Genomic DNA, 15,060 nt, shown 5'->3' on the forward strand with positions numbered 1-15,060 from the left:
AGATTCAATGTGCGAGTGTGGTATGTTGTGTTCGTTATTTTTTTTTATTCCTTGTTTATTCAGGATCAGTTTGCTCCTATACAATATGTAACACAGTCACTTTCTTGTAGAACATTATAACAATGCATGTGAGTAATTCACCAAATGGCTTTTGCTCTGTAATCTTGAAAGTTGCATGTATCTATATGCTAGGTTCATTGTTAAACCCAAAACTAAAGAGGTTTCCCAATGTAAAGCTCAAATTATTTGAAATTTTAGCCTAAATAAGTATAAAATAACACCCCAAATGTTTAATATATATATATATATATATATAATTATATGTCTGGTGCAGCCTTTCGGAAAACATGGCCATCTTCAGCTTTTCTGTAGCCAAGAAATTACAATAGTATTATGAAGTCCCGGACAAGCAGACGCAGAATATAAGTGAATATACTGTGTATGCGAGTCTGTCATACATTTTCTCTTAATTTCAAGAAAACTAACCAGATTTAAGAGGGAAATACAGAATTGAAGATGTTAAACCTAAAGTGTTCATAAGAAAACACACAAATACCAGGTTCAACTAGTAGGCCTGCAACTAATTGATTATTTTTATTATCAATTAATCTGACAATTTTTTGTTCAATTAATTTTAGACATTATAAAATGTCAAGAATATGGTGAAAAATGCCCATCTTTATTTCCCAAAGGATCCCAACCTAACACATTCAGACAGTCAAAGGTATACAGTTTACAAACACTAAGAATAACACCAAAATGTCCATTTGATAAACTAGAACCACTGAATGTTCTACCTTTTTTTTCCTTAAAAGATTTTTACACTTATTTATACTTTACAGTTTGATAAATTTGGTGGTCAAAATTGTTGCCTATTTCTATCAATCATACTAACAACTATGTATTGTAGCTAAAAACCATAGTCATTATGTGTTTAAAGGTCCAGTGTGTTACATTTAGGATTTATAGGCAGAAATGGAATCTTATGTTCTATGTATGTTGTCATTAATGTATAATCACCTTAGAATGAGCCGTTTTTATCTACTGAGGGAGCAGGTTCTCTTCTACAGAGACCGCCATGTTTCTACAGTAGCCCAGAATAGATAAACCACCAACTGGCTCTAGATAGGCCCTTCCAGGTTTTTTGCCGCCACAACCGTGTCTGTGACGTTTGGAACTGGAGGGTGAGGCGAGGGGGGGTTGTAATGTGCCATTGCACCACTAGATGCCACAAAATGTAACACACTGGTCCTTTTAATGCGTTATGCCATATATATAACGCATCTAAGTATCCTTTATTGTTGTGGTCTATCATGCCTGATCGTTTGTGTCCATCAAGCATATAGCTTCAATGTAGCAGTGATGGCTGGCTCCTCATTCTCACCCTTCTGAAATGTGCTACTTCCCTCCCATTTTGTTTTGTGTGTGTGTGTCTGTGTGTGTTGTGTGTGTGTGTCTGTCTGTGTCTGTCTGTGTGTGTGTCTGTGTGTGTCTGTGTCTGTGTCTGTATATATATATATATATATGTGTGTGTGCGTGTGTGGGAGCTTGTCCATCCATATGTCTGTCCGTTCCACCCTGGTCTGGCTCCCATTGCTGCCACTAACATGTCATCCATGCTCCATGACAGCGTGCAGGCGTTGGCCGGGGATGGTTTGGGACATGGAGTACCCCTGGGCCAAACTGGACTGTAAGACTCTGCCTGCTTCCTCCACACTAGGCATGACGCCCAGCCACAGCCCTCCAACATCCATCCTTTCATTCATTTAGGTCACTGTGAACCCCTCCATCATCAAATAACTGAGGGGTTGCGCTTGATTTAGCCCTTTTTTGTAACACCAAAGCAGGAATTCAAGTACAGATTCTGCATGCTGATCATTAAATGAAGCGCTCCTGCAGTTTTCCACCAGTGTTGCTATAAGGCATTTAACCCTATCATCCATTTCTATACCTTTTTGGCTTGTCGGTGCAAAAACCTCGTCCTCCATGATCCTGAATGCAACGTCACCCTCATCCTGCAACTTCAGCCCATCCAGTCACGGCTTCCTGCATGAGCTAGTCCATCTATCATACAGACTCCATCCACAGTGCTCTGCCCTTGCAGTGTTACACCTGTACCTCCGCCTGCTTTGCTCAGTTTTTAGTTTTTTTTGTTATTTTTTGGTTCCTTCCTCTGAACTTTTTTCTAAATGAATCACAGCACATCAGAAGGCAATACTTTTCTCTAGTGGATAAAACAACTTAAAAGCTCCAGTAACTCTCTGAGGTGCCCCCACATCTTTTACTTCTCACCTTAACCCTCTCCAGTAGTAATACTTGTGGTTAATGTTTCTCAGCCTGCTGTTGCCATGTAAACTGCCCACCATTCACACTTTGGATTTCAAAATTTGTACTTTTGAAATCTGTGAATTGGACAGATCTATCAGGCACCATCAGACAAAACATGGCACTTGTTGATTAACATCCTTACCCGAATCAGTTAACTTTGTCTGACTTTTAAACCCTCCAGTGACAACTAACCCTCGACGCCACACAAGCTGTCTGAACATCCCTCCAAATCCCTGACTTTTCAGCAGCATCGTGTTGTGTACTGCTGCAGTGTGGTATGGTGTGTGTCGGTGTTTCCACTGCTCCTCTCACATGATGCTCTACTCTGTTTTTCCCTTTTTAGATTAAAAATATCTTAAAGGTCCAAAAACTGTATATGGCGAAGGTAAGCCCCGAGTCAGACCGGAAGCTTGTTTCCGTCCAGCAGACTACAGTACCTACCCTTCGCTCGTTCACTCATCCTGGCTGTTTTCCCCCCACCCCTCCTTTTTTCATTCAGTACTAACCACGCTTTATTTACTGAGTGCTCTGACAAAGGGGAAGGGGACAGAGAAATCAGGCTGTTTATTTGGGGGGTGTCCTACTGTTTAGGCCAGGCTGGTAATTGAAAGTGATGCACGGTGGGGACAATTAGCACCTGACTAAGTAGCAGCATGAACAATACGGCTACACTTCTGGCCCTCGCTTCTGCATGTGGCGCGCCTTTATCTCTTCCCCCAGCAAACACTTTTCTCTTTTCTTTCTTCCCTTTTTCCCCCCAATCCCCTCCACCCCCCCTCATTTCCTCCTGTTGGAGTGTGCCTGTTTGCCTGGGGCAGACTCTGAGACTAACACCTGCCGCACTGGAAGACGTCTTTGTCATCTAAAGCCTTGTTTGAACTGCTGCAGAGGGGACCAATGGGATAGCAGGGCCATTTAAAGACTTTCTTTGTTTTCTTTCTCTCTCTCTTCTTCTTTCCATCTGAAATTAACCTCACCATAAGGCAGTTTGGGCTGAGTAAGGAGCGGAAATGCTGGGGTATAATGACAATAATAAGGACACATTAGCCTCTTCTGGATCTGGATTTTTTTTTTTTTTTCACTCAGTATCTTACTATGAAAATGAATTCTTACATAAGGCCATACAGTGAAGAACATAATTCAGAAACTGATGCAACCACAGTCATTAAGTGCCACAGTGGGAGTGATGACTGTTTAGTGCAGCATGTTTTAATGGCCGCTAAACGAAAAGGGAAGTCTGTTGAGTGGGTGGTGAATTGTACCACACTATTGTCTGTGTATATTAGCTTTAATAGGTGGTTGCCTTCCTCCTGTCTGTCATACGTCTTTGCAACACATGCAGCTGGAGTTTAGTTTAGAAAACAAAATGTTTACTGTAGGAATGAGTAGAAGAATACGGGAATGCAGCATTTGCTCTGTCCATAAGGCCAGCCCACATTGTTAGCCAAGCCCGTCCCTTTTTTTTTATATTCATATGCAGATTTGAGAATGCATGTTTGGACCCCCATCGCCTCGCCCCGAGCCCTTCACAATACACACGCACCCGATGTTTTATCCATAGCCCAGCCCTCCTCTCCCAGTGAGCCACGGTCCTGGATGCTGCCGGTGTCCACTGTGCTGCTGAGTGTCTGTTACTCCAGCCATCTGCCATTCCTTTTAGCCGCTGCAACTTGAGATGCCCCCCGAAAAATGGCAGGAAATAAAAGGATAGGAAAGAAAATAGGCAGCCAGATGCCATCTCGACAAAGCAGAAAAGTTGTTTAAAACTGGAGGCATGGGGCAGAGGCAGGTGGGGGGGGTTGGGTTGGGTTAGGTTGGGTGGGGAGGGGGTTTGGTCAGGAGCACACTGAGGAAGTCAGGGCGACGTTCACAATACTTGATTGTCCTCAGCAGCATTTGATGCCCACCTCCCAGCTTATTACTATTTGCCATCCCGTAATCATGGATGTGAAGTTTTTTTTTTAAAAGGACAATGTTTGACAATAGGAAGGCTCCGCATGTTCACAACAAGAGCATAATGTGTAATTTTATTTTCATTCAAAGCATTCTGCTGTCACGCTGCGAATTGAATAGTTTTTTTTTGCCCATGGCTGCAAAGGTTACCTCTCATTTTTTATATCCTATAAGCATCTGGAAAAACGGTACTGGGAAGAAAGGCAGCCACTCTTTTAACAAGCTTTGCTTATCTACAGCATGTGAAAAATGTGTAATTTCTGAAATATTTTATTCGCTTTCTCAAATCTGTACTCTAATGACTTAACGGGTAGAACAAACTCAAATCCTGACACTTTTATTATTTTTTTTACAGTTTGCATTGTAAGTTTTGTGAATGTTGGTGAAAATCCTATGAACTTGGGTAATCTTGGTTGTGGGAGCAGCCACGTGCATGACAAAGCATGCTGGAATAAACGACAATCACACAAAGCCCAATGAGCCCCTGCCATGTCTCACCATCTCTGTCTCCTGTTTTCTTTCTGCAAACAAACTCTTCCTCCATCCTCTCCCCCCAGGCTCCTTCACCGGCAGCGCGAGCACTGAAGCCGGAAACACCACAGGAACGACGGACTCTGTCGACCAGGTCTCTCCCACGATGCCCCGTGCCACAAAGAACCGAGTTTCGGGAAAACTCCGCCGATCAGCCAGCGCTATAAGCAAATCCTCCAACTGAGCTCTTCAGCCTTGTCTCCCTTTTTTCCTCCCTGAGTGCAGCCTTTAATCTTTTATCGAAGAACCTCACACACCCAGCCGTGACTGCAAGAGATTCTTTTTTTTTTTTTGACATGTTCTGTTTTTCTTTTATTTTGTGTCATATAAACATGTAACTGGAGCATATTGCAATTTTTAATTTAAGTAGCAAATCATTTGATTTTGTTGATACATTTCCATTTGTCGTGGTGTTTAACTGCTTAATCAAGATGGACATGTGACTAAGCTATTTATGTTCATCCTGGTGGTTCCAGCTTCAGAATCAGCAACATAGGAAGACTTGACTGAGAAGTCTTAACGCAACCTGTGATAAAAAAAATGTCATTTTTATTCTCATTTTATAGTGCAGACACGATGCACTAGAGAAAAAAGTTCTTACTATAGTAAGGGAATGGGAGACTGCTTTACCCTGTTTCTATATCTCATCTATCTTAACACTTAATGTGACAAGCACTGAATGACACAGCTGTAAATGGCATCATGCTAAAACTGCACAAGAGATTGGTATCCATTTATAAATGTGTCTGCCTTTTTACCTCCTCCTCCTCCACCTGCCACAACCTTTCTGTGTCAAAGATACCACTTCAGTTTGGACCACGTCTGTGGACCATCTCCCTACAGTGAAAAGGAGAAAAAGACTGAAGCATGGGGAATACCTCTCCAGAATGATTTGTACTCACAGCGCTGCTACACAGACTACACAGTCTCTGTAGTGCATGCAGTCAGACGCTTTTTAATTGTTTTGAAACCAGAGTGGACAATCAATGACGTCTTTCTAACTTGCGCTGAATAGAATTTTTTTTTTTTTTATCACTCTAATTTTCCTTTTTAAATGAATTCCGATGGATTGTGTCATGATTTGATTTATGCAACTCTGCTGGAATGAGAAAAGACTGCGTTTGTAATTGTTTTCTGATGTCGTTAACATAGGCTCATGTCCGGTAATCGAATAAGTTCCCTCTGTCTCTTTCCTCTGCTATCAGTTTCCCTGTCCTGTGAAGCTAAGACATTGACATTCCAACGTTCCCGACCAACGTTTTTGCACTCACTGTCATTGATTAACTAGCATTGAATGTTTCTCTTTGTTCTTGGATGTTAATTGCTTTAAGTTTTATTTGCTGATGTCTGTTTGCTAGGTGTATATAGAAAGGACTATTTGATTAATTATTTTTGCTGTTGTGTTTTATGTATTCATGTGCTGTTTAAAAGGAAAAATACCGCCAGAGCCTCAGGTGAATCTTAACTCCATGCACTGGTGTGTGTGTGTGTGTGTGGTGTGATGTGTGTGTGTGAATGAATGAATGAATGAATGTGTGAGTGTGAGAGAGAGTGTGAGCTTCAGAGGGAGCTTCTCACAGTGCCTGTGTAATGTCTGCCCCCTAAAATGCTGTCCCCCACCCACCCCTACTACCCATAATCAGATTTTAGTTTTTCTTCTTTATCGTTTGAGACAAACCATGGAAACCCCGCATCACAGCTCCTCGTTAGCAGTCAAAAACAAAAGTGTTTTCCTCTCCTGCGACTCTAAAGGTCACTGTCTTGTGCTTCCCACAAAAAAACAACAAACAACAGATGGATTTGGAATCGTGGGGTTCTGTGTTTAGTCTATATTATAGGTGGTTTGCTGCTCTGTCTATCTGTGAATGGAATCAAGTGGCACCGACTCCTCCTCTTTCCCATGATCCTCTCCCCCTGTCGCCTCCTGAGGCCACAGGAGGCGTTTGGGAAGGGGTGGGGTGGCTGTGTTTTAGGTGGCATGCCAGAGCTGAACTCTAACAGCCCTCCTAGCAACAGCCAGGCCGGCACTCACACACTTTTCCAACCTGCCCGCTTGGGGTTGTCATGGTAGCCAGGTGTTCCCCACATACACACGTTATACACTCACACCCTCTGAGGGCTCCACCCAAGCTGCAACACTATCCCCATCTGTTGCACTACTATGCCTTACTTTCCCCCCCATGCTCTCCTGTCATTTTTTCGTCCTCCTCTCACATCTTTCCTCCTTTTGTTTGTTCATCCCCCCCTCCCCCCTGAAGCAGAACATGGGGAATCCAAACAGCAGGAGGGTTGATAGATTTGTTTTTGTGCTTTTCTTTTTTTGAAGAATGTATAGATATATAGGCCTGGATCAACATGTTTGGTTTTTATTTTCCCCAAAGCCACTTGAAAGAACCACCCAGGATGCTGATCTAAAGATTGTAGGTTATAGATGATGTCTGTTGAAGGGGTCTGTGCTCCCCCTTTGGTGGCTTAGTTGCTGGAGATGTTAGTTTGGACCAAGATAAGGATTGTGTGTCTTATATACGTGAAGAAAATGAGCTAGTGTTAGTCCTAGTATGTTTTTGCTTTTCTTCTCGTTTTAGAAATCCTTGTACATTGTGTCAAATTTGAGGGCTTCTGCGTCCTCTGAATATAAATATATTAATGCCTGTAATATAATCTTTGTATAAGAGGAAAAAAAGCTTGAAGATTTCATCATTACTTGTCAACATATCAAACTGTTTTTAACGACCGAAGTCCTGCTATCTTTATTAGAAATGTGAAAATTGAAACATTTCATTAAATCAATTTGAAATTCTATGTATCTTTGTCATTTTTCCCCTCTCAGCTACATATCAGTTAATTGTGTAACCTCTGATTTTGTGTGCATTTTATCTGTGTGTGTGTGTGTGTGTGTGTGTGTGCTGACATGATGGTGCTGTTACCATGGGCTTTCTGACCCTGGCCCTGCAGTGCGAGCAGCGGCAGCAGCAGCAGGGGTAACCTGACCCTCCTCCCATCTGTCTCCCCTGCTGCTCAGCCTTGCTTAGGGGAGGCCAGCATAATGGAACCTCACCAGGAGGTACAGGTGCAATGGTTGCAGCACCTACGGGTGCCCAGCCTCGCCTGGGTCACATAAAGACGCAAGAAAAGCACTTGACTGTAATTGGATCCTTAAAACTGTGTGTGCGTGTGAGAAAGGGTGAGAAAGAAGCCTAATGTTACCTCATTTTCACCCCGGCTCAGCGCTGTTTGCCTCAATCATTGACTCTGAGGTAGTTTACAACAGAACAGGCAGGGGCTGGATGTCCCAGCCCCTCCGAGGCTGACATTCTCTGTGATTATGACCAGATTGTATTATTTCATGTGTTACACTGCTGGCTGTAGTCTATTTTCACACTTCAAATATCTATCTGTCTTGATGCATTGTCACAGAGGCCTTAAGGGGAAGTAACACTCATTTAAAAAAGTTTGTGTTATGCTTTTTGGCCTTGGACAGGTGCAGAGATTAATGAGCAGGAGCAACAAAAAAAGGAGACTCAGGAGTTAAAGTCAGTGAAAGAGTGATTTTTTTTTTTTATTTATTTATCCTCAGCAGATTAAGAAAATTTTGCCATTGGTGATCATGCTGAGGGTAACTCCATGCTAGCAGTGTCTGTGTGTGTGTCTATAAGTCTGAGATGACACAGTTGGAGGCTGCCTGCTAAATTACAGCTAACTCAGTGCTTTACAGGTTCTGGAGGTCAGATATGAAGCCAACTGAGCCCTGTGTCCTAAATCAACATAAAACCAACCAAAATCGAGCTGCATGAGTCTTCCAAAGCAGACAGATGTTTTACTGCTCCAGAGGTGAGCTGTGATCCACCACCTCTTTGTCCTCCTGTCATGTCCTGACACGGCATTAAGGAGGGAATTTATGATTGGGCCCTAAGTGCTTCTCTATGGCAGCAAAACGGCGTCTATTGAGCCACTGCAGCGATGATTTACTGCGAATCAGCCTGATAAACGGGGAATCGAAGGCAAAGGTTTGGCCAAAGGGGGCTTCTAAGGTTTCTTTTTCCCGTTGAGGACGACTGAATGGATTGGCACTGTTTTGGAGTGTGAGAGAGATGACGGTGCAGAGGAGAAAGGAGTTACAGTGCTTTTGAATGCTGACATTGTTGAATCTTGTTTGGTGTGAAGTGTCGCTAACCTCGGGAGGCCCGGGGACCCTACTTTGGGAACCAGCTCTAAACCACCTGATCGGCTATAAAACTAAAAAGTAAAAAATGTACTCCATGTAAAATCTCGATGTGCTATAGACAGAAATTGTGTCAACTTTTTTTTATGTAATAAGGTCCTAAAGGCAAACAATACTTGCATAAATAAACTCTTAAATTGAGATTTCTTTATTGTAGGCTAAAGGTAATATTGATGAAGAACTCCTGAGGGGTTTAATTACCGCAGAGTAATTGTTTCACTTTGTGTCCTGAAAATAAGACCAGAAAACCAGAGGCCTTTTCCAAAAGTTCACGTTTTATTTTAAGTTAATCTTTTCTATGTATTCATTCCCTTGTCATGTTGGCTGGGTTATATGTATTCTCAGACTTCCCTAAAGAGAACAAATTACAGAAACACACCAAGATTTGGGAGCACCAATCAGATTATTTCAAAACTTAAAGAAGGCCACTGAACAATGTCAGTAATGCAAAACTTCATAGAGAAAAGTGGTGATTTTACTTGAAGAAATAAAGTTCTCTAACACGGTGTGCTTTTCCCCCCCACCACATCTGAAAAAGTGAAGCCACTTTGTGTCCTTTTGAAAATATTTTATTTCGATAGACAACAACGATATACACATACAATCAAAGCGCTATAAAAGCCACGATTAAGAAAAATAACTTGTCCTTAAAAAAGATTGCATCTAAGGTAAGAGCTTTACGTTTTTTTTCTTTTTACAAGAGCTGTGGAGATTGAAGATTAAAACCCGACCCACGACAATTATCACAACTCATACTGTAAATTAGAAAAACAAAAACAAAAAAAACATTTTGGCTATCAAGACATGTAAACTGCCATAACGATTCACAGGAAAAAGTCACAACAAACACAACAATAAGTTACATAAAATAATTAGAATAAATAAATAAATAAACATATGATGAAAAATATTGCAACAATCTTCAATAATAATAATAATAATAATAATAATAATAATAAAATATGTGCCAGCATTCAAAATTAAAACAGTCTATGATGACTTTTTTAAGGCAGTTATAAAGCGGGATTTGGATGTGTATGTAGGCTATGTCGGACTAGGCTTATTTGTATACTAAAGGCATTTGTGGTTCTACTAAACAGAGAATGCTTCAGTCACTCTTTTTTTTCCCCCACCAATACAAAGTTGATAAGTTCTGTCATTCACAAACTAGCGTAAAGCTACAGTGATAGAGCAATCACGGTCGGTGAACTGGAAAGGCTTTTGATGGGGAAAAGGATTTCTGAGAATCTTAAGACATTTCTTAGGTCTAGAAGCTATCATTGAACACATGTGCTGTCCTAGAAAAATACCCTTTTAACAGTCAAACTAACGCTTTGTATTGTTTTTTTTTCCTCGATAAACTAGTTTGAGAAAGAACATCTCAAAATAGGCCTATATGTAATTCAAATATAGAGAGAAGCATTCAACAATCACTGATTGGCATGGAAAAGACACCTCATTAAACACCACTTAAACATCAAACCGCCCTGCCTTTCATTGGCCTAAAGTTATGGCAGCGAGCATCACAAACTCTTTTTTTTTTTTTTTAAACCCCCGAAGCCACTTTTTTGTTTCTCTTTTTTCTTTTTCTTTTTTCTTCCCCCCCTCCATGAAAGGCACGAGTTTAGTGTTGTCTTTAGCAGGCGGGGCGCACCGGCATTTGGAGCAGGATCACCTGCCTGTTCTCCGAGGGGTGGCACTTGTTTATGTGCCTGGTGAGTCCCGGCGAGCTGTAGAGAGTGGCGGGGCAGTATTTGCACGGGTAAATCTGGGAGGAGTGCATGAGGCGCAGGTGTCTCTCCTGACCGGCCCTGCTGGTGAAACTCTCCCCGCACACCGGGCACAGCAGGCAGTCCACCGGGCTCAGATTGAGAGGGCTTTGGTTTGAGGCTTCCTCTGAGGGTGATAATGATGAAGATGATGATGATGATGATGAGGGTGGTGGTGCTGAGGAGGAGGAGGAGGAGGAGAGCGGAGCCTGCTCTGCCGCACGGTCGCTGGTTTGAAACCCGTGCTCCTCCAGCACCTTCTTTTGCAAGGCCTGGTGTCCCATGATGTGTTTTCTTAGGTATGCCTGTCGCTTAAACCTCTTCCCGCAGAACTGGCAGTCGTATGAGCCATCTTCAGAGCCGGACTCGGACAGACCTGGACTCGGGGTGTCTCTGTCACTCATGTCTTTGGCTTCGTCGGACACTGACTTGACACCTAGCGGTGGCATTTTGGCCATTTCGGGTTTGATGCCCTGCTGAGCGGGTGACATCGCCGGTACGCCGGTGGTCCGGGGTTTGTGCCAGCGGCGGTGAGAGGCGAGGTTGGCCGGGCAGCTGAACATCTTGTCGCACTCGGGACACCGGTACTCGACCCTGACGATGCGGGAGCACTTGTGCTGAGCCAGAGAGAAGGGGTCCGCATACGCCTCCTTGCACAGCTGACACACAAACTCCCCTAAAGGCTTGTTCCCTCCAGAGGACTGCGCCCTCGGCTTCATCTCCACTGGCCCCTCTTTGATTTTGAGACCGAGCACGGGAGAAGTCGTCACCTCGTCTTCAAAGTTGAGTTTTCTAATGGCTTTGGGTTTCTTGGAGGCGGGTTTCGATTTGCGCTCCGCGCCGTCAGCTGCGGGCCTTTTGGTACCGACCCGGTTGCTCGGTGCCGGGAGGCTGCTGGTGGTGCCGCTGCGGCTGCTGTTGCTGGTGCCGATTTTCAGGTCTACCGGGGCGTACAGGAGGTGGTCCAGGCCAGAGAGGGAGGCAGGTGTCGGGAATGACTCGGCAGAAATAGGCGAGCCTAGATTGAAACTTCGCTCAAAATATCCCCTGTCGTGCTCCTTGCTGATGGGCCGGGTGGGGCTGTAGAGGGCTTGGCACACCGCCTCTGGGTTGCCGAACTGCGCCGGCTTCTCCAGTCTTGGTACCAGCGCCTCAGCTGCTCCGAAATCCGGCGATGCTGCGGCGCGGTCCGGACTGGACGCCAGGGACATCGGCGGGGAGGGGTCCGGCTGGTACTGCAAGGCAGCTGGGGCTGGGGTGGGTGGCTCCTGGAGGTCATCTTCGTCTGACCGAGTCCTGTAGGAAACATGTGCGGACTTCTTGTTTCTTTTTACCAGGAATCCTTTGGGCATCTTGGCGAGTAACAGCGGAAAGGCACTTCGGGGAGGTGGGTGAAGTCTCGAGTATCCAGGTTTGTTAAAAATATGGCAACACTAGAAGCTTATGGGACTTTATCTCCCTAGTATATCGATCCTTCTGTTGCTGAAATGTTTTCGTCTCCAAGGCATAGCTCCACTCTTTTTATGCCGGAATGATGCTATTGTTCTCGCCCCCCCTGTTGCAGCATCCCCGACCAATCGGATGAAACCAAGATCCCAGTGGATTTGATTGTGGGAGGGCTCAGAGCCTGGGTTTGGTGGATTTCGTTGGAGGATGTGCAGATAGCTTAGCAGATGTACTGGCGGTTTATTACATTAATGTGTGCGCTCAGCCCCTCCCCGACAGAGGCACACGCCGGGACCCTCCTCTTTTTACGGTCTGATGGGCCCCTATACAACTGCACACGTGCCACGGCTTTGTGGCTCTCCTTTGGGGGCCCAGAAGCTGCCAAAAGGAAATGTCCGTCACTGCCACAATCATCACAATTTAGAATTAAGACGGGGATGAGACAAGCTTGGTTAAATACAAACCAAAATATCTGTTTCTTTTAGTTGCTGCTGTGATGGTGTTTAAAGAGGCGATCCATCTAATAGACACAGCTGTAAGGCCAGGTTCTCTGAATTCAGAGTTTCAGGTTATTTTATGTGTGTATTATATGTTTTGTTTTGTTTTGTTTTTACCTCCACGCCGTTTACAGTTGTTTATTTTCTCTATCCATGCTCCAGCCTCCTTTTACGCACGACCTTTACGCACTTTAGGTAGGCCTTCCAACGGACCAAATAAACCAGTTTTTTTTTTATAGACTTTAATTTTATTATGTCTCAAATAAACACCATAGAGGGAGTGTTTCTTTATTTTAGGGCACGTGTCTGTCTCGGTAGTTTAACTCGACATATAAATCAGACATCTCGCTGCATACATAAGTAATAAGAAGGCCCTCTGGTCTTTGTGCACAATAGCCACGTCTGCCCGTGCTTGGATATCCCTGTCTTTTTTTCTTTTTTTTTTTCGTTTGAAAGGCAAATTGACCTCTTAACTGTGAAACGGGACTCACGGCCAATCTGGCCTACAGCTAGACGCGTGCTGGGCGGAATCAGTGCTCCAGACAAAGAGGGCCGCAGCGAGGCTTGTGCTGTAAAAAAAAAAAACTGTACAGATATCCAAAGCTAAAATGAAGCTGCTGCTGTTGTTGCTGGATACAGTCCGGAACTGTTGTTTGCACAAATATGTGCTGTTTGCAGAATGTTGATTGGCATAGGCAACACACATTCTGCTGAAAGAAGCAGGTAGATTTACGTTTAATAGTAAAACATGTTGCATGATTTGTGTTAACTTAATAATTTCTTAAAACAAAACTCTATAGTTGAATGAAACTGCCTCCTGTCTGCCTAACAAAGACAACTTTTTCAGACAAATGTATGTGGCCTGTTTTCTGTACCAGCTCCCCTATGGTTTCTGTGCATACCTCTCATATTGTGTATTTCTTTTTCTCTTTTTTCGTTATAATGGCTAAATGTAGGCTGCAGTGCGCCACTTGGCAGAGAGTGCATTCTTTCCCTTTCAGTCGGCAGACCAGGGAGGAATTAATCTCCATCGTCGTACATTGTTCCCCTAATTTGCATAAAGCTGCAGTATGACCAAGTCAAATAATTACACAATCGGAGCTGAGCCGCAGGCCTGCGCCTTCCTTTCAATGGGCCTCTGTGTCCCCGTGCCTTCTCACCTGCCTGAAAGCACACCGTTACTTTGGTTAGATAGGGTTAAATGACTGATTTGCTCAAACTTAAAATAGTTTTGAACCGCTCTAAAGATAAGAGGTAAAACTAGATAGAAACTTTAAACGTTTTAAATTAGCGGCTGAGTTTGAATGCACTAGAAGTCATATTTTTATGTTCAGTTTTAAAGTCTGTTAGTCGCCTAATCGCTGCATGTTTCCCGGGCTTCACTGGCCCGCCTGTACACATTTATATTCGCTCCAAAATACATTTAAAACATCTAAAATACGTTATAAAAACGTTTAGTTCCGTGTATATCCTCTGCTCTGTTACTTGCTCTCCTGCCTCTATTAGTCGTGCTTTGTTGGGACTACAAGCTTTGATGGCATTTTAACGAGTTCCTCTTTCCCCCGTGATCATTGCTGTGGGGCGCGTGGGCCGGTGTGCTGCTCCTGGCTGCTCGGACGCATGCGTGTGTTTGATCAGTGGCGCGTGCTTCCCTGGCGGACGGGAAGCATAGGCGCCTCATTAGCATACAGCTGCTGCTGCTGCTGTAACGCAGGCTCAACCACATCCTCCCGAATCTCATCGCATGCTATGGGGTTTAAAATGTTGCTCTCGTTTTCATTTGGCCCGTGGGCTATGCTGTCAATGTAATGAATTCGATTATGCGATAAAAGTTGAAAATATATAGATAAGTAAGGTTTTAAAATTGTTTTCTGTGATGTGAAAGCCTGTTTCTTTACAGTTTACTTTAAATTCGTCCAGCTTTCTACTAATAGTCGCTATCAAATGATACGTATGATGTTATAGGCCTGTTAGTTTGTGGTTTAACCAGAAGTTAAAGTGGTAGTTTCTGTGCTTCTGGCCTCATAGCCCAGTTCTTACTTCATTGCACCACCTACAGGATGAAGAAGAATTAATGCTGAGAACAGACAAAAAGTTTACCTCCAGTGCCCAAAGCATAGCATTCAAATCTCTTTGCAAGCATCTTGACATTCTGTTTCTGTCGAACATCAACAGTTACCAAGGGAGCTGTGGAGCAGTTTGGTTATTTCACAGAGATTAGATTACCCTTATTCTCACCACAGATGCACATAACCCTCCTGTACTTCCCAGATGAATGATTGGCTCCATGTGCTTTGCCAACCCGAGCCAATTT

The 15,060-nt window shown here is 43.6% G+C and overlaps 2 protein-coding genes across 6 annotated transcripts in view; one reads left to right on the plus strand and one right to left on the minus strand.

Moving 5' to 3' along the window:
* Window positions 1-7,614, plus strand: part of ralgapa2 (Ral GTPase activating protein catalytic subunit alpha 2) — an 88,689-nt gene extending 81,075 nt beyond the window's left edge. For 4 of the 5 annotated variants that reach the window (XM_035674610.1, XM_035674611.1, XM_035674612.1 and 1 more), the window contains one exon: window positions 4,839-7,614. In XM_035674610.1, the coding sequence (XP_035530503.1) occupies window positions 4,839-4,996 (158 nt within the window). In that variant the 3' untranslated portion in view covers window positions 4,997-7,614. Of the gene's footprint in view, window positions 1-2,671; window positions 2,714-4,838 lie in introns of all 5 variants that reach the window. The other variant, XM_035674613.1, reaches the window with a different exon arrangement.
* Window positions 7,615-9,662: 2,048 nt separating this feature from the next.
* Window positions 9,663-12,270, minus strand: insm1b (insulinoma-associated 1b). The gene has a single exon (XM_035674615.1). It carries the CDS (start codon window positions 12,153-12,155, stop codon window positions 10,671-10,673), a length of 1,485 nt encoding a protein of 494 aa, XP_035530508.1. The 5' UTR covers window positions 12,156-12,270; the 3' UTR covers window positions 9,663-10,670.
* Window positions 12,271-15,060: the final 2,790 nt, after the last annotated feature.

This window comes from Morone saxatilis, unplaced genomic scaffold (assembly GCF_004916995.1).
Source record: "Morone saxatilis isolate NCDOM2014 unplaced genomic scaffold, NCSU_SB_2.0 Contig3, whole genome shotgun sequence".
In the NCBI taxonomy this organism is placed as follows: Eukaryota; Metazoa; Chordata; class Actinopteri; family Moronidae; genus Morone; species Morone saxatilis.